The following is a 25,741-nucleotide window of genomic DNA, read 5'->3' on the forward strand; positions in this document are numbered from 1 at the left end:
TTTCGGAGCTGGGGACCAAACCCAAGGCCTTGCGCTTCCTAGGCAAGCACTCTACCACTCAGCTAAATCCCCAACCCCTGTTTTAGTGATTTAAGAAACACAAGGTCTCCTTTCACCGTCTGTAGAGGTCCGGAGCTCACAGTTTCTGTGGTTTCTACAGGCTGCTCTAAAGGGCAGCAACCAACAAACCCACTGGTGTACCTGCCATCCTGGATCTGTGTTTTGACAGGAGGAAGACATCAAAAAGGCCACCAAGCAGACTGATAACTACTGCTGCCATGGGGAAGGGGGAGCATGATGAAACGCCAGCTGAGAGGTGGCCTTTGCTTTCTGGCCTCGCCTTCCCTGAAGGGGAACTGAATGTGCCAACATCATGACTGGTCTAGTTGTTGATCCCTTACACTTGGGTAAGGACACAATCAGGAGGGGACAGAGGATCCTGTGAGGAGCTAACCAGGAAGGGAAGCAATGGCGACGATCTGGCAGAGCTCTTAGGGCTGCTCTGGTATGGCCACACTGCAAAGCCAGGTCTCAGTGTTAAGGAAACACACTGCCTTTGGGCTTAAGTTACCTCTAAAACAGCACAACTGAAAAGACCCACTCTGACCTAAGGGGGTAACAAAGATGGCCAACAAGTTACCAGGACCGGAAACTTGTTCTTTCATAGGATGCAAGAAATCTTCGCTGTCAATCCCATGTGCTACTGAGGTAAATACAAACTAGTTTGTCTCCATTTTGTCAGATAAATTCCAGTTTGCTCATTAGTGTTAGCTTTAGAATCTTCGGGGACTGCACACGTTATCTGATTACAGGGTAGCCCCTGTTGATTGTGTCCGTTCTAATGAAAACAACACTACACGCATGTAAACTACCTCGGAGCATGGTAGGAAATAAGTAGCATGGGCATGAGCCCGTATATCAATGCACATCCTGCTAATGACAGACAGCTGAGACAGATGTGTGTAAGAAAAGGGAAATGTTTTCTCAATGTCAGGATTCTGAGGTAGATTCGGATGGCCTAAACAAGTAAGAAATGATCCAATAATGTTTCTAGTTAGAGTAACCGGCAATTACTTAGGTAGAAAGTCTATGAGCTGTGTAAGTAGATGTGAGTGTATGCGTGTGTGTTCACCTGCATCCTCTTTGTATCTGTCCATAAGCGATGCCAGCATTGAGAAATGAAGCTGAATGCCACTCTCAGGAGATGGCGGGAAGGCGAAGGAAAAGCTTCTAGAAGAGGGAGTGCCCTCTTTGACTCCATCAGAGATCAGGGGGAGCTCTCACGGTCAGTGAGATTGCCAGGTCAGATAAAGAGAGCAAGTTAAATTTGGGTCTGAGGTCAATGGATGTAGATTTATTAGCTAAATCAGGCAGTGCTAACGGCCAGAGAGAGGCGACCATGCATGCCAACTACCTCGCCTCCTTTGTCACGAATACTGTCAGTATTAGCACAAATTACTATTTTAAAGCACCTGGAGACTGAGGCCCACCCACAATTACAAGTCTGTAATTTTAAGTTCCTTGACATCAAGTAGTACATTGTATTCCTCCTTCTACAGGACCTGGGTCATGAGTCATAGGTGACAAACACTTAGAAGGAAGTGTTGATAAATAAGCTATGAGCAAAGGAGAAGATTAGCGGACTGTGAGCTTCTCTAATAAGAAAGCCACTCATCACCCATGGATCCCGGCCCGCAGCAGCTCTCTGCTCCCAAACCCCGTGGGAGAGAGACCTCACTGCCTGGTCAGGTGGGCACTCCTGAGGCTGCAGAGCGGAGGAGACCACCAACACTGCCCACCCCTGCCCACATCCCTGGCCTAAGAGGCAACTGTATAAGGCCTCTGGGTTCCCGTAGGGGAGGGCCCAGGAGCGGCAGGATCCCTGCGCCTGAGACACCGCCGGAACCTGAAGGAAACAGACCGGATAAACAGTTCTCTGCACCCAAATCCCGTGGGAGGGAGAGCTGAACCTTCAGAGAGGCGGGCGCGCCTGGGAGGCCAGAAGAGACTGCACTCTGCGCACGTCCAGACGCCAGAGGAAAACACCAAACACCATCTGGAACCCTGGTGCACGGAGGCTCCCGGAAAGAGCTGCGCAGATCTTCCCGGTTGCTGCCGCCGCGGAGAGGACTTAGGCAGTACCCCACGAGCAAACTTGAGCCTTGGAACCACAGGTAGGACCAACTTTTCCCCTGCAAGAAACCTGCCTGGTGAACTCAAGACACAGGCCCACAGGAACAGCTGAAGACCTGTAGATAGGAAAAACTACATGCCTGAAAGCAGAACACTCTGTCCCCATAACTGGCTGAAAGAAAACAGGAAAACAGGTCTACAGCACTCCTGACACACAGGCTTATAGGACAGTCTAGCCACTGTCAGAAATAGCAGAACAAAGTAACACTAGAGATAATCTGATGGCGAGAGGCAAGCGAAGGAACCCAAGCAACAGAAACCAAGACTACATGGCATCATCGGAGCCCAATTCTCCCACCAAAATAAACATGGAATATCCAAACACACCAGAAAAGCAAGAGCTAGTTTCAAAATCATATTTGATCATGATGCTGGAGGACTTCAAGAAAGACATAAAGAACTCCCTTAGAGAACAAGTAGAAGCCTACAGAGAGGAATCGCAAAAATGCCTGAAAGAATTCCAGGAAAACATAAATAAACAAGTAGAAACCCATAGAGAGGAGACACAAAAATCCCTGAAAGAATTCCAGGAAAACACAATCAAACAGTTGAAGGAATTAAAAATGGAAATAGAAGCAATCAAGAAAGAACACATGGAAACAACCCTGGACATAGAAAATCAAAAGAAAAGACAAGGAGCTGTAGATACAAGCTTCACCAACAGAATACAAGAGATGGAAGAGAGAATCTCGGGAGCACAAGATTCCATAGAAATCATTGACTCAACTGTCAAAGATAATGTAAAGCAGAAAAAGATACTGGTCCAAAACATACAGGAAATCCAGGACTCAATGAGAAGATCAAACCTAAGGATAATAGGTATAGAAGAGAGTGAAGACTCCCAGCTCAAAGGACCAGTAAATATCTTCAACAAAATCATAGAAGAAAACTTCCCTAATCTAAAAAAAGAGATACCCATAGGCATACAAGAAGCCTACAGAACTCCAAATAGATTGGACCAGAAAAGAAACACCTCCCGTCACATAATAGTCAAAACGCCAAACGCACAAAATAAAGAAAGAATTTTAAAAGCAGTAAGGGAAAAAGGTCAAGTAACATATAAAGGCAGACCTATCAGAATCACACCAGACTTTTCGCCAGAAACTATGAAGGCCAGAAGATCCTGGACAGATGTCATACAGACCCTAAGAGAACACAAATGCCAGCCCAGGTTACTGTATCCTGCAAAACTTTCAATTAACATAGATGGAGAAACCAAGATATTCCATGACAAAACCAAATTTACACAATATCTTTCTACAAATCCAGCACTACAAAGGATAATAAATGGTAAAGCCCAACATAAGGAGGCAAGCTATACCCTAGAAGAAGCAAGAAACTAATCGTCTTGGCAACAAAACAAAGAGAATGAAAGCACACAAACATAACCTCACATCCAAATATGAATATAACGGGAAGCAATAATCACTATTCCTTAATATCTCTCAACATCAATGGCCTCAACTCCCCAATAAAAAGACATAGATTAACAAACTGGATACGCAGTGAGGACCCTGCATTCTGCTGCCTACAGGAAACACACCTCAGAGACAAAGACAGACACTACCTCAGAGTGAAAGGCTGGAAAACAACTTTCCAAGCAAATGGTCAGAAGAAGCAAGCTGGAGTAGCCATTCTAATATCAAATAAAATCAATTTTCAATTAAAAGTCATCAAAAAAAAGATAAGGAAGGACACTTCCTATTCATCAAAGGAAAAATCCACCAAGATGAACTCTCAATCCTCATCTTCGGGTGGTTTAAATACAAGTGTGCAATTTCTAGGCTTGAAAGTAAAATGATGCTATCTGGTGCTGGATAGAGGAGCCTTATTTTTTATTATGGCAGCTTGCTATTTTTGTAACATGGTGATTTGGTTGAACACAATAAAGTACAGTAGTAACTGAAAAAAAAAAAAAAAAGAAAAAGAAAGCCACTCATCGTGGAAAGGAAACACAGGAACAACCTCATCCATTGCAATCTTCTTCACCTGTGAGAAGAAACGTCTTAAGGTAGCAAGGCAACTGCACGGAGCCTGAACTGTCCTGTAAGTGGGAAGTACACTCAGCAGAATGGACGGGAGTGCTTGGAAAGGAATGGTTTAAATTAGAGATCAACGCTCATACAATCATTTACTACAAAAACATTTAATTAAGGAAGACAAGGCATCATGAAAGACCAAAATGGCAGGCAGCTCCACTGGAACGCCTCAACCTGGAAGGCTTAGGTAGAAAGTGTATGTATGAGCTGTGTAAGAAGACATGGCCCTCGGAGGTGCATGTGTGTGATCCCAAATGTTTGTAGGTGTGCATGAATGTGTTCTTGTATGAAAAGCTACGCGATCAGTACACTTAGCTCCGGCATAATTCTACATTGTTCATGGCATCCGACCAGGAACCGAGACTTAGGGAAATTCACATTTACTTTTTAAGTGGAGATGTTTAAGTTTATTGATTCTGTTTTACATATACAACACTCTTCTTTTATAACTTTAGTTTCTCTTAAAGTCTTTGACTTTTTAAGTAAGAAAACAGTTGCTTACCACCGAAAACTTAATAAAATAGGAGAATAAAAATTACTAATTTTTCCAATCCAGAGATAAGACTCAAAGCTCTTGGGATATATATGTATACACACACATATATATGTGTACACACACACAATATATATATATATATTCTTTTCTTTCTGTGCAAATGCCCACATTTAACAAAAATGGACTCCATCTTACCTAGAAAGCTTCTTTTAAGAAACAAAATATAGTCAGCCAAGTAACCAAATATATTCCCACACATAAGTTTTTTCTTTATTTTTTTTAAATATTTTATTTATTTATTATATATATGAGCACACTGTAGCTGTCTTCAGACACACCAGAAGAGGGCATCAGATCTCATCACAGATGGTTGTGAGCCACCATGTGGTTGCTGGGATTTGAACTCAGGACCTCGGGAAGAGCAGTCGGTGCTCTCAACCACTGAGCCATCTCTCCAGCCCCTCTTTATTTTTTTTAAATGCTTTTTTTTGTTTGTTTTGTTTAAAGGTTTATTTATTTATTATATATAAGTACACTGTAGCTATCTTCAGACACACCAGAAGAGGGCATCAGATCCCATTACAGATGGTTGTGAGCCACCATGTGGTTGCTGGGATTTGAACTCAGGACCTCTGGAAGAGCAGTCAGCACTCTTAATCACTGAGCCATCTCTCCAGCCCCCCCACACATAAGTTTTAATGCTTGTGCAGAAATCTTGCACAGAGGCTTTACTAGACCGAATGAATGCTTATGGCCTTGTCTTTCAAATCTTTCATGCTATTATTGTTCTTTGGGTGACAGGCTGGAGACGCTCTAAGAGTCAGGATTACTGAGTCAAAGACCATGCTTATGCACATGGTGAAAGATTTTGCTCAGAGTCGCCATTTTGTCACCTGTGTCAATCAAATGATCGAAATCAAGGTATAATCTCATATAAAAGAGACTCCTTTCCCGATTTTGTTTTTGACAATCAGCCAGGCAGAGAAACTGTGAGAGTAGAATTTTATGGAGATTAAGTATACAGGAGTATTTGCAATATTTCCCGTTTTCAAGAAGCCAGCCCATAATAACCCAGAGTTTAAGAAAGCCGCTCACAATCAGCTTTTGAGGCAACCAAATGATTAGGAAGAATTTTTAAGTCTAATTTTCAATCATAGTCTGCTATTGTTGCATGACTAACTCGTCAATAAAATACCATTTGAAATCCATTGATTTCCTTTCTTATTAACAATAACTTATTAACAATAAACTCAGGTCTTTGAAAGTCATGCTAATTTACTTTTTTTTTTAAAAAAAGGAATCCATTTGATAAGACCATTATCCAAAAATTATTATAGCATCATCTATGGTAGACAACCATGCTAGCGTCGTCATAGCAACCTAGGTATGATTTAGCTGGCTGAAATGGGTGACCTTCTACCCAAATGCCTTATGGGTGAAGAACAAAATACATCACAGATTCCAGAACGACCCAGTATGGAAAAACAATGAGGTAAATGTTTTTTAAGTACTATATCTAATCTAAATCTATATCTAAACTGTATAAAAAAGAAACTGCATGAAACTCCAATAGAGAAACTAATCAAGGAGAAAAATTACTTAAATATACAACCCAGCAGAGGACTGCTAAGATTTAGGAACATGAAAGGTGACCCGGAGATAAGTCTAATGAAAGGAAAGAATAGCTGTGAAGTATTAACCTCCAGGGTCAAAAGAAAACCACACCAGCTTCACCCTGCACTTGCTAAAGCTATGCTAAGTTGACAAACTAGGCTCATCGTTCTCTTTGAGATCCAGAAGAGTTAAGAAAACAACAAATACAACAACAACAACAACACATCACACACAAAAGGAAAAAAGAAAGAAAGAAAGAAAGAAAGAAAGAAAGAAAGAAAGAAAGAAAGAAAGAAAGAAAGGGAGAAAGATAGTTCTAGACAAAGAAGCTTAATTTGTCAAGACTGGAGAAAACTAAATAAATTATGTTATTGCTAGTGACCTAGTCATGAGTAATCACAGTCATTTGGTTAATGACTAATTCAATTACGATAGAAATTTGACTACAAAATCATATATATATATATATATATATATATATATATATATATATATATATATATATATACAGAATCATTATGTCTTTGATATGAGTTGAATGATTTTTTTCCCCAGTGTTGGGAACTGAACTTGGAGGCTTGCATGTGCTTGACAAACATTTTACAGCTAAGCACATCCCCAGCCCGTGTGTCAGTTTTATTACTACGAGTCTTAGTCCTGGGATGGGTCACCTGGGAACCTAAAGTAATACTTTACTCACTTAAAAAGAAAAAAAAATGCCTGGAGGCAAAGGAATCTAAGTAAGGAAACACCTCCCACTGAAGATATACAGGTATATAAGACCATGAAAGAGGAGCTAACACATCACTATCGGTCCTGGGTGTTGTAGATATTTTTCCTTTGGAAGAAATACTGAGCACCAAGGCTGAGATGACACTGAAGTATTTATGGCTGGTGGCCCTCGTGGCTCTATACATTTCACCCATCCAGTCTCAGAACTGTGTGTATCTGGATCATACCATCTTGGAAAACATGAAACTTCTGAGCAGCATCAGGACCACCTTTCCCTTAAGATGTCTAAAAGATATCACGGATTTTGAGTTTCCTCAAGAGATTCTGCTGTACGTCCAGCATGTGAAAAAGGACATAAAGGCAGTCACCTATCATATATCTTCTCTGGCGCTAATTATTTTCAGTCTTAAAGACTCCATCTCCCTGGCGACAGAGGAACGCTTGGAACGTATCAGATCGGGACTTTTCAAACAAGTGCAGCAAGCTCGAGAGTGCATGGTAGACGAGGAGAACAAGAACACGGAGGAGGACAGTACATCACAACATCCTCACTCAGAGGGCTTCAAGGCAGTCTACCTGGAATTGAACAAGTATTTCTTCAGAATCAGAAAGTTCCTGGTAAATAAGAAATACAGTTTCTGTGCCTGGAAGATTGTCGTGGTGGAAATAAGAAGATGTTTCAGTATATTTTACAAACTACTCAACATGAATTGAGGTATATTTTCAGAATTACATCTCCCTCCACAGTTTCTTTCTTCTTCTTAAGCATGGCTGTGCTGTGTGTATGATGGGGCAGTGTCCTAAGTTAGACTCGTCCTTCGTGTAATGTTTACTGTCTCTGAGGCTTGACCTTTGTACATCAAGGACATTCGTCTCTTTAAGAAGACTCAATGCTGGCCATGTTACTCAGCGCCTGGGTGACCCCGGGACATTTCTGATGCAGTACTGGACACAGATTGAAAGGAATAAGGTTCCCTTTCCATCTTCTCTCTCAGACACCTTCCTCTGACCATTTTCTATTGGCTTTCCTCTACCATTCAAGAAAGTTACCAAGGCGGGGAAAGTTAAAAGACAGGGGGGAGAGAAGGTTTCAACAAATCATCTCTCTGGCTGCCAAGATTGTTCATTCTATTAAAGTTCACCACATTAACAGTCTATATCTAATCTATAGAATCCAAATGTTTCTCTCTTCTTTTGGTAGCCATCTTTTTTCTAGAGGAAAAAAAATGTTGAGCTCGTTTGTCAGTTTGGTTTTTTTAAAGAATAGTAAGTCATTGCTTTAAAAGTCAAGGTCCATAGTGAAACTTGGACAGACGCATAGTAGAATCAGGTGACCATTAAGCTCCTCCTTAACACCTAAGAGCCTGTAACTCTAATGTAGCTCATGTATCATGCCTGGAGTATTTGATATAGTTTCTTTTTTTTTTAAGATGTATTTATTATATATAAGTACACTGTAGCTGTCATCAGACACACCAGAAGAGGGCATCAGATCCCATTACAGATGGATGTGAGCCACCATGTGGTTGCTGGGATTTGAACTCAGGACCTCTGGACCAAGAGCAATCAGTGCTCTTAACCACTGATTAACCACTGATCTCTCCAGCCCTTGATGTGGTTTCTATATCTAAAGGTATAGTTAGGGCAACAGATGCAGCTCAGTGATAGCTGTACTTGTCTAAGATGCAGAAGGCACTTGGACTGGATTGTCAGATCTGCAGTGGGGTGAGGGGAGGGCATGGAAAATGTTGGAGAAATTAGTGACAGTCTCTCGTAGGTGGTTTTCTATGTGTGTGCACCTAAAGCCAATGTCTAAAGCCCTACTGGGGGGGGGGGAATTCTACTTTCATGTCCAATTTTTCTGATTGGAAAGCTATATACTGTCATTTAAGAAAATTAGGCACTCCAATAATACCGGGACCTCATCACTTTTATCTTTCTAAGGTCACTTTGTATCCAGGTTACCTCCTCTGTTTTTACTCAGCACCTAACTAACTGAATCTTCTCCCCCCCCACTCCCGCGTCATATTTCAGAATCATCCAGCTTCAAGCAAGAACTTAGATAGAAGTTGTGACTGCTCAAATGTCCCCAAGAACGCTTGATTCTAAGGCTATTGCGAGTCTGCTGCTACACACTTCGGACGCAAGACTTTTCAAGGTCAGGGTTCAAGGCAGTACAGTCAAAGGAAGTCTTATGTTAAGCAAAAGAAAAATTTCAGTGGAAAAGCTAGCAGAAATGTCAACTTGTCAAAAAAACAACTTATGGATTATGGCATTGACGTTACTAGCAAAAAAAATAAAACAAAAAAAAACAACAGTCACTAAAATGAGTGAATATAATCTATTAGATAAAAATAAAAAGCTCATTAATTAGGTTGTTTTGGATTGGGATGGTGGCAGTGGGGACGGACGGAGGCTGGATATGTGACTGCAAAGCAGCAGACACAGCATTTCCCATTCATTACTCTGACACCTTCACCTGACCTCAATGTGCTCTGTTGAGATGACAGCAGTTACTGTCGTGAATTATGGCTGCTGCCCTGCCCCGTGTTTGCTCTATGCAAGGGAAGGGAACTGGCTAAGTGGGGTGGGAGTGCAGTTCCGTGGTGGAGCACATGTATAAGGCTGTATGAGGCCCTGAAATTGATCCCCAAAACTTCAAGGAGAGAAGGACATGGAGAAAAGAAGAAAGAACTAGCCAAAAAAGCTAAACATTTTCTAATCAAGACAGATACTTTGACAGAAGTCACAACCACACTCTCTTTATAGAGTACATCTTAAAAAAACAAAAACAGGGCTGGAGAGATGGCTCAGTGGTTAAGAGCACTGTCTGCTCTTCCAGAGGTCCTGAGTTCAAATCCCAGCAACCATATGGTGGCTCACAACCATCTGTAATGAGACCTGATGCCCTCTTCTGGTGTGTCTGAAGACAGCTACAGTGTACTTATATAATATAATAAATAAATAAATGTTTAAAAAACAAAAACAAAAACAAACCAGAGACCCATCCCTCCAAAAAGAACATAACACAGAAATGTTAATGGACAAAATAAAAATGTTTATTCTCACTTTTGATTTCTAAAAAGTGCTAAGTAAGGCAACAGCAAAACATTCCTCTCCCATTAACACCACAGAAATGGAAAAACAATGATAACACTTAGGCTACAATGTAGGTTCTCTCATACCCACTGGCATGTGTTTACTACGGACAACCTTACAGTCTTCAATATTATAAAAAATGTATCAAACCTACCATGCCTCCAGAAATTAAATATTCCAGGGAAATAATTGGATAAGAAAGAGAGAGTTTTTAACGTTTTAACTATGACTTTTCTATTTTTCCTACAATAATTTTTCTGGATAAGTCTTTTAGTTCCAAAATTTAAAAAAAAAAATGAATGCCCTTATTTTCCTCTACAATGATTGTGTTTTCCTTCTTGGCTGGGCCAAGGCCTGACTTTAACTTTAATGATGCCTTCTGGTGCTCCCTGAGCAAACAGAACCTAAGCAGTACTTCGTTAAGCAGGTCAGTTTGTTACTTTGCTGGTACTGTTACATTTCAAAGAAATCCCAACTTGTGGGCCTTTATCATTAGAGTGGGTTGACCACTTCAGAGAATTTGCTGTTTTTTTCTTTTCAGGATCCCACCGGCAAGATCTAGAAATCGTGGGGGAAAGTTTCTCTATATATCCTCTCTTGAGTTAACAATCTCTCAAAGCACTTTTAAGTTTAAGGGCAAACCAGACCTGTGCAGAGCCCAGAATTTAAACTATCTGAAGGATGGTTGGGATTTAAGAGCACTTACTTAACACGCTGAGGCCCTAGCAGGGTGGAGTGTTGGAGAGGAACATAGGTCACAGGTGACTCCATATAAGCCTCTTTCTCACCTGAGTGGGAGAGGGCGAGTGTCAACATTTAGCAGCCCGGAGCGGGGAGAATGTTTCCGTATCTCCCAGACAGTCTAAGGTTGAGAATTCCACAGGAAAAAGTGGCAAAGGCAACATCTACAAGGCTGGCAAGAGGCACAGGTTCCAATAGGTGTGTATGATCAAACTTCCTCTAGTCGACCCTCGGGAAACCATTCTGGTGCCTGCCGGCTTTGGGAGGTGACTTTGCTCTTGCCAATATTGCTTAATAAGTAACCCACACAATGCTAACTGCTTTAGATGGAAGCGCCTAACTTATTCCGGGAAACCCGACCTCCTACAGCCTAACAGGCGCCCCCCTCTGGAGAAATAGGGGCTACCCCAAACCACCTGTTCTCGGATGAAAACCAGAGCAGTGCTCTGGTCGCATCTGCCATTTGGACTGCTTAGTCATGGCCTGATTTTTCTGCAGCGCTGGGAGAAATTTGGGTCTTAAAGTTGGAGCCTTAGGTGAAGTCAGAAGCCACGAACACTTCACAGCTAGTCACGACACCACTATTTCCAGGCAATCTTTAACCTTCCCAGGTTAGCTTTCGTCTCCACTCTTCTGTGGTCAATGGCCTGACCCTCATCCCTTGAGAATCTTCAACCCCTGAACTTTCCGTAGAGACCAGGTGCCCTGTCCCCGGCCATCGCCCGGGTCGTGGGCCCTCCACACGCGTTTAGCTCGCCTCTGGAAGTCCTTTGGACCCGCTCGCAGAGCTCCTGGCTTTTGAGAACTCTGCCTCTACTCCCTCGCCCTCGTCTCAGATTAGCTAGGGATAAGATCTGAGAAATGCGCCTTGGGCCACAAGCAGCCTAGGAGGCGGGCTTAGGAACAACTTTCCCTCCGCCCTCTAACCGCAAGCCCCGGGTGGGGCGGCCTAGCCGGGTCCCGATCTCTGTCCTTCCCCAGCGGGGATCCCAGACCCCAGCCCGCGCAAAGGTCGGCGTGGAAGGCCCCGCGAGCGGCGAAAGGGACTTCCTTCCCCGCCAGAGCCCCACCAGATGTTAGAGGCGCAACAATAGTGGAACCGCAGAGGAACAAAAGGCCATTCACCGGTTACACCAGAATGACTCGGTCGCCCCGTCTCTGCGGGGAAGATTTCCAGAGGGTCTGAAAGAGACCGGAGTGGTGTAGAGCCTCTGCCACGCTCCAGGAGGCGGGAGCCTCTCTTTACCACTAACCACCCCATCCTGGGGGGTCCAGTGGTGGGGAGGAGAAATGAAGGGAAAATTTTAGTTTTCACCTTCTCTGGTGCAGGAAAGGAAGGGACTACGATTCCAGATGTTTGACAGTTGTTGGTCCAAAAGTTGAGCAAAATTTATTTATTCTTAATACCCTCGCTTCATGAGGCATCGGTAGCCGGAGGACCGGGGGCGTGGGGGGGGGGGGGAAGGACAAACCAAGACTGTGCGCTGTAGCCCTCTCTACACAGCTTCACACCGAGCCTGCTCTGGGAACCAGGAGCCCAGGAGTGTCCCCCCTGCTCAGACGCACTTTTGTAAAAGTTTCTCTTCCCGCCGCTTCAGGCCGACGCGCACCCCACCCGCATCTGAGATTGAGAATGGGTTCCGGGTGAGATCTGCACCCTGAAGGGGGAGAGAGGGGGTGTATTTGAGATCAAAGCCACAGACCCCTGGGTGGGAACTGGACTCACATTCCAGTCCGGGAAATGCATACCCGGGGGCAGAGAGAAGCCAAGGAGCCCGCTCTGGCTAAACCAGACTCCAACCCCGGAAGCTCGCGGACCAGGGTGAGGACTGGGGTCCGCACGATTGATCCTCCCTAGGTGTGCCCCGCACCTTGGCCCTCCTGGGTACATACGGAGCGGGAAGCTGCGACTGCACCTCCTCCCCACTGTTGGAAGGATCTCTTACCGTGGGGTTTTAACCTTCTTCCTAGGGCCCTGCTGGCTTCCTTCACGCCGGCAGCAGCTTCTGGAGCGGGAGAAAAAGAGTGAACTCCTCCAGCCCGAGCAGCGATGTTGCAGATTCACGCGAGGGGCTCTCTAGCCAGCACGCGTGACTCCAGATGCAGCGGCCACGGCTCTGATGCGACCCCCACATGCACCCAGCGCGCCGCGCAGCTCGCCCGAGCGCCACTGCAGCTCACAGGCTCAGAACCGAGTCCCCTGGCGGCCTTCTCTGGAAAGGCAGCTACACCGGGACAAGAGGAGTCGTGTTGCCTTTAGGATCCTCTAATCTCCACAAGGGCCTGAGACAATGAGGAGTCTAAGTCTCTCAACCTTGATCTGCTGCTCAGTGTAGCTAGAAAAATGTCAGACTAGAAAAGATACTGTCCTGGTTGATCTTAGTCAACTTGACACAACCTTGATATATCTAGGAGGAGGGAATTTTGATTGAAAGAGTACCCTCATAAGATAGACTATTAATAAGTCTGTCCAGCATTTTCTTGATTAATGATGGGGGGGGAGGGCAGCCCACTGTGGGTGGTGCCAGTGTTGGGCAGGTAGTCCTGGTGTGTAGTAAGAAAGCACCTAGCTGGATCTGCAAGCCTGGCTGCTAAGGCTGGAGGAGCTCGCTCTTTTTCCATTCTGTGTGAAGGAAGCCAGCAGGGCCCTAGGCAAAAGGTTAAAACCCTATGAGAAGCAAGCCAGTGAGCTGCGTTCCCCTGTGGCTTCTGCTTCAGTTCCTGATTCCAGGTAACTGTCTTGACTTCCTGTCCTGACTTCCCTTTATGGTGGATGTGCATAAGCCACATAAACCCTTTCCTCCTCAAGTCGCTTTTGGTCATGTTGTATTATTACAGCCAGTTGTAAAGTGCCTTGGACTGCCTGACACACCTTGGAAAGTAGCATTAAATCATGAAAAAACCTTGGAAGTCATAACTACCTTGCCGGGTGATTATGAGTAAACCAGATTATGAGACGTAGTCTTAGTTCTTGATGTGAGTCTTCAAACATGAACTGAAAGAAAAAAATGAAGTGGATTTTGTCTACCTGCTTTTATTCTCTTATATAATGCCTGCCGATTGCATTAGTATCAAACGACTTGATTAGCTATCACGTCCCATAATTTCTACTACACTTTTGGAAGGATGGAAATAAATTAGGTGGCATTTAGGAGATATATACATATGTTTCCATACCCCACTCCTACTAGCCTTTTCTTTTTAGATGGCAGCACTGAGGTCTATTGGAGCATCCTAACACAGATGCTGGTCCTTGCCCATGGTGCTCTTGATGTTTTTTCTTGAGCAAGGACACCAAGAAATTGACAGCCAGGTGGATGTTGTAGATCAGCTCGTCATCGGTCATCTTCACGTGGCCGACGGCAACAGCCAGACACAGCACCTTCTTCATCTGGAACTCGATTGTGGATTTCACCTCATCCACTTTGGCTACCATGTTTTCATTGTGTGTCAGCAGGGAGGGGAACTTGCCAGCCTTGTTTAGGCCTGGGCCCAGGATACGTGGAATCTGCTTGATCAGAGACTCAGAGGCCAAAAAGGCATCACACTTCTTGGCCAGCTTTTTGAGCAACTTCTTGTTCTTATTACGCTTCTTAAGCGTCCATGTGGGGATTATCCACAGCCTTGGCTTCATCACAGTGCTGCTGATCCCCCAGGACGCACACCAAGAACTTGGGGCGAGGGGTGGGCTTAAGCCTGACGGGTGCCCGAGAAGCGTTTGTCCTTCTGAGGGTCGCAGCTCTTCAGGCTGATATGCAACTCCACCGTCTCCAGAAATTTGCGGCACTTGGGCTGGTTCCCATTCAGGACTTCCCGCACTGCCTCGTACATGGTGTCCCGTGAGACTTTGCTGCTCATGGCTGCTCCTACCGCGGAAACCGGAAAAGAAGCCCTACTAGCCTTTCTATCACAAACATCTCTCTATGTATGTGATGCCCTTCTTGGCTCACACAAATGCTTGGAAAATCCCTGCCTGGGGCCTCAGTACTTGCTATGCCCTCTGTCTGGGACAGTCTTCTGAATTGTTCAGTCACATCATGGCTCAACAACTACCCTTTCCCTCTAGCTCTTTATTCAGAGTCCCTCGATTCAGAACCCCATGGATCCCCCTGCCTACGACACCCCTACTCAGATGCCCTGCTCCAGTGTTCGCTATGAAATGCATCACCGTTGGGGATTTAGCTTAGTGGTAGAGCTAGCAAGCGCAAGGCCCTGGGTTCAGTCCTCAGCTCCGGGTGGGGGGTGGGGCGTGGGGTGGGGGAAGCTGGGCTGCCCTGCAGTGGAAGCCAAGCTGTAAAACTGTGGGCTGGAGAGTTGATGGCTCAGTGGTTAAGGACACTGAGTGCTCTTCCAGGGGTCCTGAGTTCAATTCCCAGCAACCACATGGTGGCTCACAACCATCTGTAATGGGATCCGATGCCCTCTTCTGGTGTGTCTGAAGACAGCTACAGTGCATGCATATACTAAATAAATAAATAAATAAATCTTTAAGAAAAAAGAAATGCATCACCATTCTGTTCACTCCATATTAGTTTTCTATGGGGGAGAAAGCCAGAAAGTTAAAGCTAAAGTAACTAGAGAGAAAATGAGCAGGGCTGGAGCGATGGTACAGTAGTTAGGAGCACTTGCTGCTCTTGCGGAGGACCTGGAAGCTCGCTATCCCCCGGACTCCAGTTTCAGAAGATCAAACATCCCTTGTGACTTCCACAGGCACCTGCATGCACACGGTGCACATAAACTCATGCAGACTTGTATACATAAGCACTCATAATAAATTTTCTTAGAAAGTATAATCTTACGTGATGGTACATGGGTTTCTCCATGTGAAGGTCAACTGCTTAGCAAACTTAATACCATCTGTAACTAATACAACCATTCCCCTTCCGCATGTAATATGATATAGCCACAGGTTATAAACAAATGCCATGTAATCGGCGGGCACTATTGTGTCTATAAATGCTAATTTACTTTACCGTGGTTGAAGAGATGTGAACAGGGACTTTCGTCTAGCTTGCTCATTGCTGTGTACCTAGACTGTTCATTTAACATGCAGATCCACATTATGGACTGAGTCCTGTCCCCTCCAAATGCGTATGTTGAAGTCCTAACTCTCAAGTGGGAGTATTTAGAGATAAGGCTTTGAGGACTGCGTCGTGAGGACTGGTAAGGTTCTGATATCCACTTAAAGAAAGGAAAACAAGATTACAGTGCAGACGTGGCGAAGAGCAGAGAAGAGAGAGAAAGAGAATTTTTCTCCACTAGTCAAGGGCACAGCAGGAAGGTAGCCATCTGCCAGCCTCAAAGAGGCCCCTCACTAGGAAACAAGTTTTCTGCCTCCTACATCCCAGCCTCCAGAAGTGATGTCCTGGTATGTTGTTTCAGCCACCCGGTCTATGGTTATTTTGCTATGGCAGCCCAAGTAGACTAACATAGCACCCAATAAATACTTGCTACATTAATCAGTGCAAAGACTGCTTGACAGCAAACACTGCAATAGCTAATCACTACCATGCACCGAAAAGGGTAGCAAATATTTGCTTAGCACTTTGCACAGAGTATCTCACTCATTTTCCACAAGATACCTATGTGCTAAGCACAGGTGAGTTAGGAGAGGTTTTAAAATGAAGGTGACTTGTCTGAGGTCAAGATTTAGAAGACAGTATAGACAACCATGGCCTTGTGACTTAAGCTAAGGTTGTAACCCTCACATCTCCCTGCTGCTCCTGGGGCAATGGGCAGCCCTAGATCTTGTCCTTATGGTGTTTATAACCTAGTAAGAACGACAAGAGAACACCGAGAAGAGTATGAGAAGTGTTAGGATGGGGGTGGGGGATGATCATTGCTCTCTGTGGAGCTTGGAACATGGGAATTGAATGGAATGGACACAGTTGTACAGATCTTAGGGATGGGACAGTTGAGCTGAGCTTGGAAATGGTAGGTGTGGTTAGAATTAAGCAGAGATGGAGGAACACAGAAAAATTTGAACTATGCTCTGAATCTAGTTATGGAGTTCTCTAGTGGTAATTTTAGCTACATGGCTTTGTGCTCCCTGTGGGCCGTGCTTCCAGCTACCTGCCAGGGAATCTTTGGATTTTCTAGTGAAACACACACACACACACACACACACACACACACACACACACACACACACACAGCACACATTAGCTTATTTTTAATATGCCATCTAGCTCAGTGAGTGGTTGGGTACTTCTAATCCTCTACCTGCTACCCTAGGCCAAATTGGCCACTTCCCCAAAATCTCACATGGCTGGTTGGCTTTATCTCTTGCAAGCTCTAAATCTGATTTGTCTCCCAAAGCATCATGGCAACACTCTGTCTCCTCCCTGAGTCCTAACTCACACAACTCTGAGAGTCCTGCCCTGTCTCCCTTTGCTCAGTCATTGGCTACTGGCATCTTTATTGATCAGTCAAAAACCAATTGGGGACAAGAACCTTTAGCCTTTTGACATTTTAAAGGGGTAATTTTTCAGTCCATAATTCAGGGTTTAGAGCACAAGGTGGGATACCTTAGATGTATAAGGTTTGAAAAGAGCAACTATTGGCAGTAACCTTTGGATAAGTGCTTTTGTTTTCCTTTGTTTTTTGTTTTTGTTTTTATTGTCAACTTGACACAACCTGGAGTCACTGGGAAGAAATCTCAACATTGTCTGGATCAGATTGGCCTGTGACCATGTCTGTAAGAAACCGTCTTGACTGGTAACTGATGTGGGAAGACACCATCCACTGTGGGCAACACCATTCCTAGGCAGGTGGGTCTGAGCCATGTAAGAAAGCTAGCTCGGTAAATGAGCTAGTAAGCCTCATTCCTCCATGGTTTCTTCTTTAGTTCCTGCTTGATCCTGTCTTAACTTCAGTGATGGACTAGGAACGGAAAGTGTAAATCCTTTCCTCTCCAAGTTGATTTTGGCCATGGCATTTATCACAGCAACACAGAAGGCAAGCCAGAATAACAAGCCTGAGTTCTATCATTTCCCTTTCATGGAGGAAGTAACTTGCCTAAGACTACACCACTAGTAAGATTGGAATGCTGAGTCCTGTGCTAATGCCCATAGTTGCTCCATGTGTCTTAAGGTGTGACAATGCCACAAATGCATATTTGTTCAAATTTACAACATGGTCAGTTTTTTTTTCTCTTTTCTTTTTTTTTTTTTTGGAACTGGGGACTGAACCCAGGACCTTGTGCTTGCTAGGCAAGCGCTCTACCACTGAGCTAAATCCCCAGCCCCAACATGGTCAGTTTTGAGGCTGCTTCCAAGAGTCCTCTCTATGTTTGCATGACTATAACTAAAGGATTTGATACAGGGGGAGGACTCATGAATCTTAATTGCAAGGTCTTCCAGGGACAGGAGAGTGACCAGTTTTACTCCATCTGAAAGATTCTAGAGAGACAAGGCGGTGTGGCAACTTAGAGTTCACCTTCCAGAGCCAGGGGCCCAGAGTTTTGAGTCAGACCTGGCTGAATCTCGGTGACCTGAAATTGTAAATCGGGATGGTCATGCAAGTAGCTGCATGGGTGAATCAGAGATGCACATGCTCAGCAAGTGCCTGCCCCTGGATTAGTGCTCAAGAATTGCCACCAGCTGGTCTTCTCAGGACTTGGAGGCCCTCCCTCATGAAGGTTAAGATGCTCTAATCCATCTTTGAGACTCACTGAAGCCAGAACCCTCGATGTCTCTCGGGATGCCATCTTCGGTAACTCAACAACAAAAAAGAGCATTTTCAAATCATTGGTTGCAGATTAAATAAATTTTAATTTTTTCCCAGTCAGCACATGATAAGTCTCTATCATTTTCAACCTTATGCGAATGACAGGCTTGTACCACTTCAATGGTGTATGAGTAAAATCTGAGAAAGAGTTCTGTTACTAAACTGCTTACTTTTAGCTTCCCCCTCAAAGAGCAAAAGGTATTGGGAAAGTGTCACCATGGCAACCTCCTAACAGTCAGGTGACCACACAGAACAGACAAGAGCAAGCTTGCTTCATCCCTGACTGGAATGGACCCGTGGTCAAACCACTTGAACTGCCATGTTTATCATGAATTTGATTATTCAGTGTTGCTGTGTTCTGAGTACACGAACTATAATTGCTCTAGAGAGTAAATAACAAACAGCAAGCCTCCTCAAGAATTTTTAGCTCAAGCAAAAGGAGTTCAACCGCAAGGCCACACCCACTCCTTACCTTCTTCTACTCTGTTTTCAAGACCCTTGACTAATCACAGGGCTCATGAGATTAATCTGTTTTATGGGAGCATCTGTGAGGACAGAATTTGTGGTAATGGATGCTGGGTCACAGAAATAAGTGTGCATGGTCCCTCCTAGGCACGGAAGTAATGATGACTGAAACATGAAGTAATGTATGGTTATTGTCATGGTTTGAAATGGCTTAAAAGGACCTGTCGTGTATTACAGAAAGCGTGTTTTCTGCAGTAATTACTGTAGAAATTAATTACTGCAGATCTGCAGTAATTTTCTCTGAACTCCGAATTACACCAATCACATTCCCAGAAGTATAATCAAGCTAGGTCAGAGTTGAGAGCTCGGAAAACCTGTGGTACCCCGAGCAAAGACAGCTGCTAAGGTGCTGCGCTGTGGAATCATGCCGGGCACTTAAACGTCCTTCCATTCTACAGGATAGTGTGAATGCTCTTCCAAGGCTAGCTTTCAAATACTTTCACTGAAAGAGGACTTTGTCTTGTGCTCAGAGAGTCTGTTGTATTGTTCACGGGGATTCCATGCTACTTCGAATCTCCCTACTAGAGTCCTTGTTTATCTTTTTTAAAGATTTTTGAATCTTTAGTGAGCGACTTTTCCTAAGATACAAGCCTGATGCTTTCCTGAGTGGTACACTGGTGGTCTGCCTCAGTCCCTAAAGAGGAATTTTCTTGTCAGGGCATTTACTGAGATAAAAATGCAAGGAGAGATGCTTGCCAAGGGAACTAGTCACAACTAAAGACAGCTTAGCCTAGTCCTCCAAATTTATTTCTAGAATGTAGCCTTACCACCTTTCACAAAAGGGACAATCAGACTACCATATGCTCAATGGATTTGGGAAGCCATGCTCTCAAAGCAATTAATACAGAAAAATAGGGAGAAAGAGAAGCAGCGGTTATATTGTGTATACTTCTAACTTAACAGAATGTTCCTTAATCCTCCAAGTAGGAAAATTGTGAGGGTCTCAAATGTGTCTTCTCAACTTGATAAACACAGTCTTATTGCTTTTGTGGTCAATGCCCACCACCACTACCAACAACTCAGCCATTCTCTCCCACCCACCTTGTATGGCAAACAGAAAAGCCTTGCTGCTCCGCAGCTCTTCTGTGTGCCAAGGCCTGCTGTGAGAAGGAAGGTGGCTTTTGATGAATTGGGAACTTCTCCAAACCACCCTCCACTGTCCCGGAGTAGAAAATAAACGAGATCTTCTCTTTCACATCATAATTAAGACAGGAGATGGGATAGGCTAGGAATGTCCCATCTTCTCCTTCCGGCTGTTCCATCTACTCAGGCGCCATATTTTCTCAAGATTTCAGTGTCAGTTTTCTCATAGGAAGCTGCCCCAACATTTAGAAAGCCCCTAGGGTTGAATAAGATGGGATTTCTATGTGGATTGTATTCTGTGTCCAAGAATGAGAGAGACTTGCTTTGGGGTATTAATGGTTCTGAAAAACTTCTCTGAGGCGGGGAAAATCTTTTAGAAAATAGTCTTGGGAATGTTTCACTTGCTTTTGTTCTAATTCTTACTGCCCAATACTGGGTTTTCTCTGAAGAGACAACTTCCAACCTTCTCTTTCTTTCCTTCCTCTTCCCTCCTTTTTCTCTGTTTTTGCTGTCATGTTCCTATGAGAAATTTTGACAACTATGTATGTTGTAAGATTATATTAAAAGGGCTGTCTTTTACCCCCATTAGATCCGGCACCACAGTGCCCCAAGATATCTGCTAGATATCTTGCCAGAAACACACATCCCAACTCCGTGGCGGCCCAGTATCTCTGCCGCCACACTCTCTCCCAGACTCAATTCTCCACAAGAAAGAACACATAACACAATAACCTCTGATCCAATTGATAAGATATAATTGCCCACCTAAACATACAAAGCCCTATACACATCCATCCCTTAAGAATACTCATAACAACCTGTAAATACACAGAGTGGAATCTTAACCTCAGCCTCCATTATCTCTCGGCGACTTCTCCTGCAGTCTCCTTCCGTTCCAGTCTTCTCCTCTTCCCTCAAAGTTTTCTCCCACCCATCCTTCCTTCTTGTCCACTGACAGGCCTCGTTCTATCTTGTTCCTGCCTTCACCTGTGTAATGACATCATCCCACATATGTAATGCATCAACAATTCTCTGGGGTATTTTTTTAAGTGAATTAAAAAAGAATTACGTCTTCCTCCTCCTCCTCTTTTCTCCCGTGTCTTTTCTGTTTTCCAGCAAATGCTACCCATCTTTTCCTTTAAGGTTACTCAGTGCTGCTGCTCAGACTGTATCAGTGTCAGAATCCCAAGAGAAAGCATGCATGCTATAAGGGCCCCAGGCTTGAAAGGGGTCCTCAGTCTCATACTCCCAAGGAGACGGATGCTATTACACATCAGTCACCGGCAGGGTTCTCACAGCTTGTTAGTGACACTGGACCCAGATTTCCGGGTTTCTAATCCAGGCACTTTTCTTGCTCTGTGAGTGGGTTTTCTATGCCCCTATTAGCCAGAAATCATGACTGTCTCCTGTATATCTTCTTCCCATACGATCCTAATTTCTACTCCATTGCCTCCCCAACCCAAGGCTGCAGTTCATCCAGTCTTCTTAGTTAATGACATAAGAATAGGTATAATCTTCCTTTAAAAACTCCTTCCTCAGAGAGGCTTGTTTGTCAGCCACACCTCTTTTACACGATCTTCAGTTTCCCCATCCTTAGTCGATTTTTGAAAGGACACCCTGATACTTACGTCCTTTTCTTTCCCCTTCTTCCGTCACAAGTAGCTCAGCTGAATTGTGTTGAGCCCTATCAAGAAAATCATTCAGCTGACCCAAGGACTCTTGAGCAATAAAATCTAAATGAATTAGTCATTTCTTCAGTAAAACTCTGGTTTAATTGTTAAATTTTGTTGTTTGGTGATTGGCTCATAAGAAGCACCCAATAAGTGTTTGCCTGACTAGACTTAAGCAGCAGATACATTAATATCTCCCACTGGAAGCTTGGTCAAATGTACTTAGCATTGCTTGACAAGGGAACGTGAAGTAGCTTTAAGAACCGCCAACAGTCACATGTGAGGCATACGCCTGCGGTAGAAGCACTACTTGGACCCAGGAATCTGAGAGCAGCCTCAGCAACACATCGAGACTCTGGCATGCTTTGAGTTTACAATGTCTCTCTTAGGCTCAGCTGCTTAATCACTTAGTCCTCAGACAGTGGTGCCATTGGGAGAGGCTGTGGAACCTCTAAGCCCTGGGGCCTCCTTTGCAGAAGTTGGTGCCCAGGGCTGGGTTATAACTTGTTCTGGGTTCTGGCCTGCTTTCTCTGCTTCCTGTTCACTGATGAGACTTCGAAGCACAATCCTCTCAGCATGGAGTCACTGTGCCACCACTTCCTAGTCCTCGCACTCAGGCTGTCCATGGCAGGGATTTTGGTCACAGTGATTAGAGTAGCTAAGGCAGACCCCGAGTTAGAGTTATTAGTTAGTGACTAACTGCACAAACTCGAGGGGCTGGAGAGATGACTCAGCGGTTAGGAATACTTGCTGTTCTTCCAGAGGACCCAGGTTCAGATCGTACATACACATACAGATCAGAACTTTTTATTGGTCCAAAACACCTCGTGTGAGCCACGCTGGTATGACATCCCTTCTTTTCCTAAAGCCCTGGCTATTTCTCTGAAGAGGGCATATGGGACGAGGATTGACACAGCCAGGCTTTGTTTGATAGCAAATGAATGTGCTGAGTCCTTCCATTGTTCCAAAAGAGCTCTGGTTTGAAGCTCAGTGCAGGCTATACTCGGTGATTCTGCTGGCACTGCGAGGGTGGTAAATAAATTCCGCCTCTCCGACGTGGTATGACTGTAGCGGCTGTCTGAGTCAGGGTTTCTACTGCTCTGATAGAAACACCAGGACCATAAGCAGCTTGAGGAGGGATGTTTATTTTTATTAGACTTCCAGGAAACCTTCTATTACTGGGGAAGTCAGGGCAAGAACTCAAGCAGGGCAGAAATCTGAGGCAGGAATGCCAGCAGAAACCATGGAGGAATGCTGTTACAGGTTTGCCTCTCATGACTAATTCACACTGATTATAGTACACAGGACCATCAACCCAGAAGTGGTACTGCCAATAGAGAGCTGGCCCCTTCTACACCATTCATTAAGAAAATGTACCATAGGCTGGGCTGCAAGCCAATCCTGTGAGGGTATTTTTTTCAATTGAGGTTGTTTCTAATTAGTAATAATCGCGCCTCGGATAAACCTCATTGGCTACGATACTGCCACTGCGCAAAGCTTGAGGTTGTTTCCAAAATGAGTCTAGCTTGTATCAAGTTGATATAAAACTAGGTAGCACAGGGGCCTATCCAAGTAACACTCTTCTTTTTTTTTTTTTAATTTAGAGAATACTTTATTAGTTTTTGTAATCAAACCCACGTAGATAAGACCTTACATATTTAATACAGTGTGTTACCCCTGTACAAATGGAAAAAACTTAAGTTCAACATTTCTAGACCAATATGGCTGTTAATTTCTGTACAGTGCCAACTCAACACAGTAAACGGGGATACTTTTTTCCAAAGTTGACAGCACAGCTAAAGTTTCAAAAAATTCAAATTATATATCTGTATATATATATTTATATTTATATAAAAAGACCAATAATAGCAGTGTGTTATGCATCAACAGCAGCAACAGCTTTTCCAGGTTCTGCAGTCATCTGAACAAAACTGTAGAGACATCCAGCACACTCCATTAAGAAAAAAAAAAAAGTAAAAAGACAAAACCCGAGAAAACAGCACAGTTCTGAAACTCTTGTGGTACCTGGCACCATTTTTTTTTAAATTAGCTTCTCAATCATCATCTGGAAAGAAAACATTCTGAACAACATCATTAAAAACAGTTCTGATAAAGCACTGTCACTACTACGTATCATAAAGCAGGTACAAGCTATTTTACATCCACAGAGGTATGATACAGTACTGTCCTACATCTATAATACTAGAGGATACAATTTAAAAGGCATTATTTGAGACTTGATTCTACTTTTCCAGCAGAGGGCCCAAAGGATGGTGTGACACAGCTTTGTAAAGAAACATACTCTAGACAGGATTTCCTTTCACTAGTGGCACAGTTCTAAGGATTCATTCTCTCCATGAATGTCAGCTAAAACCGTTATTAAAAAAAATGAAATATCCCTAGAACAAAACCGTATAACCACCGGATTCACATGAAGATGACCTGGTGGAGACAAGCTGGACCTCACCTTACCAACAAGCTATCAAATCTGTTATGTTTAAACAGTGAGACCTCCAAGGAAGGAGATGCCAAGTAGTGCTTCAAAGCTTCGGACCACAATCAAACACAGCATCCTTTTCAACAGAAGCAGAAGCTCATCTGAATATGCTCAAGGATGCTGACATCAACATTTAATCATCTCCTCACTCATCCAGGAAGAAGGGGAGATCAGTTACTACTGTACTTTATTGTGTTCAACCAAATCACCATGTTACAAAAATAGCAAGCTGCCATAATAAAAAAATAAGGCTCCTCTATCCAGCACCAGATAGCATCACTTTACTTTCAAGCCTAGAAATTGCACACTTGTATATAAACCAACCGAAGATGTGGATTGAGAGTTCATCTTGGTGGATTTTTCCTTTGATGAATATGAAGTGTCCTTCCTTATCTTTTTTGATGACTTTTAATTGAAAATTGATTTTATTTGATATTAGAATGGCTACTCCAGCTTGCTTCTTCTGACCATTTGCTTGGAAAGTTGTTTTCCAGCCTTTCACTCTGAGGTAGTGTCTGTCTTTGTCTCTGAGGTGTGTTTCCTGTAGGCAGCAGAATGCAGGGTCCTCATTGCGTATCCAGTTTGTTAATCTATGTCTTTTTATTGGGGAGTTGAGGCCATTGATGTTGAGAGATATTAAGGAATAGTGATTATTGCTTCCTGTTATATTCATATTTGGATGTGAGGTTATGTTTGTGTGCTTTTCTTCTCTTTGTTTTGTTGCCAAGATGATTAGTTTCTTGCTTCTTCTAGGGTATAGCTTGCCTCATTATGTTGGGCTTTACCCTTTATTATCCTTTGTAGTGCTGGATTTGTAGAAAGATATTGTGTAAATTTGGTTTTGTCATGGAATATCTTGGTTTCTCCATCTATGTTAATTGAAAGTTTTGCAGGATACAGTAACCTGGGCTGGCATTTGTGTTCTCTTAGGGTCTGTATGACATCTGTCCAGGATCTTCTGGCCTTCATAGTTTCTGGCGAAAAGTCTGGTGTGATTCTGATAGGTCTGCCTTTATATGTTACTTGACCTTTTTCCCTTACTGCTTTTAATATTCTTTCTTTATTTTGTGCGTTTGGTGTTTTGACTATTATGTGACGGGAGGTGTTTCTTTTCTGGTCCAATCTATTTGGAGTTCTGTAGGCTTCTTGTATGCCTATGGGTATCTCTTTTTTTAGGTTAGGGAAGTTTTCTTCTATGATTTTGTTGAAGATATTTACTGGTCCTTTGAGCTGGGAGTCTTCACTCTCTTCTATACCTATTATCCTTAGGTTTGATCTTCTCATTGAGTCCTGGATTTCCTGTATGTTTTGGACCAGTAGCCTT

The 25,741-nt window shown here is 43.6% G+C and overlaps 2 protein-coding genes, 1 non-coding gene and 1 pseudogene across 3 annotated transcripts in view; 1 reads left to right on the top strand and 3 right to left on the bottom strand.

Moving 5' to 3' along the window:
• The window catches only part of Mob3b (MOB kinase activator 3B), a 196,130-nt gene extending 183,055 nt beyond the window's left edge, over positions 1 to 13,075 (bottom strand). Inside the window, 1 exon segment of the mRNA NM_001108970.2 lies at positions 12,861 to 13,075. The gene's annotated coding sequence lies outside the window, so the exon portion shown is untranslated.
• Ifnk (interferon kappa) lies at positions 7,213 to 9,417 on the top strand. The gene is made up of 2 exons (NM_001107925.1): positions 7,213 to 7,789; positions 9,109 to 9,417. Exon 1 carries the CDS (start codon positions 7,213 to 7,215, stop codon positions 7,786 to 7,788), a length of 576 nt encoding a protein of 191 aa, NP_001101395.1. The 3' UTR covers position 7,789; positions 9,109 to 9,417.
• Positions 13,076 to 14,017: 942 nt separating the features above from the next.
• Rpl10a-ps2 (ribosomal protein L10A, pseudogene 2) lies at positions 14,018 to 14,867 on the bottom strand (annotated as a pseudogene).
• An 8,412-nt stretch (positions 14,868 to 23,279) lies between these two features.
• LOC120103371 (U4 spliceosomal RNA) lies at positions 23,280 to 23,419 on the bottom strand. The gene has a single exon (XR_015621522.1). It is a non-coding gene; the product is annotated as a U4 spliceosomal RNA (small nuclear RNA).
• Between the last annotated feature and the right edge of the window lie 2,322 nt (positions 23,420 to 25,741).

The sequence above is a fragment of the Rattus norvegicus genome, chromosome 5 (genome assembly GCF_021556685.1).
Source record: "Rattus norvegicus strain SHRSP/BbbUtx chromosome 5, alternate assembly SHRSP_T2T, whole genome shotgun sequence".
Classification (NCBI taxonomy): domain Eukaryota; kingdom Metazoa; phylum Chordata; class Mammalia; order Rodentia; family Muridae; genus Rattus; species Rattus norvegicus.

Excerpts from the sequence above, each read along its gene's own strand:
- Ifnk (NM_001107925.1), top strand. The coding sequence starts at position 7,213 with ATGACACTGAAGTATTTATGGCTGGTGGCCCTCGTGGCTCTATACATT.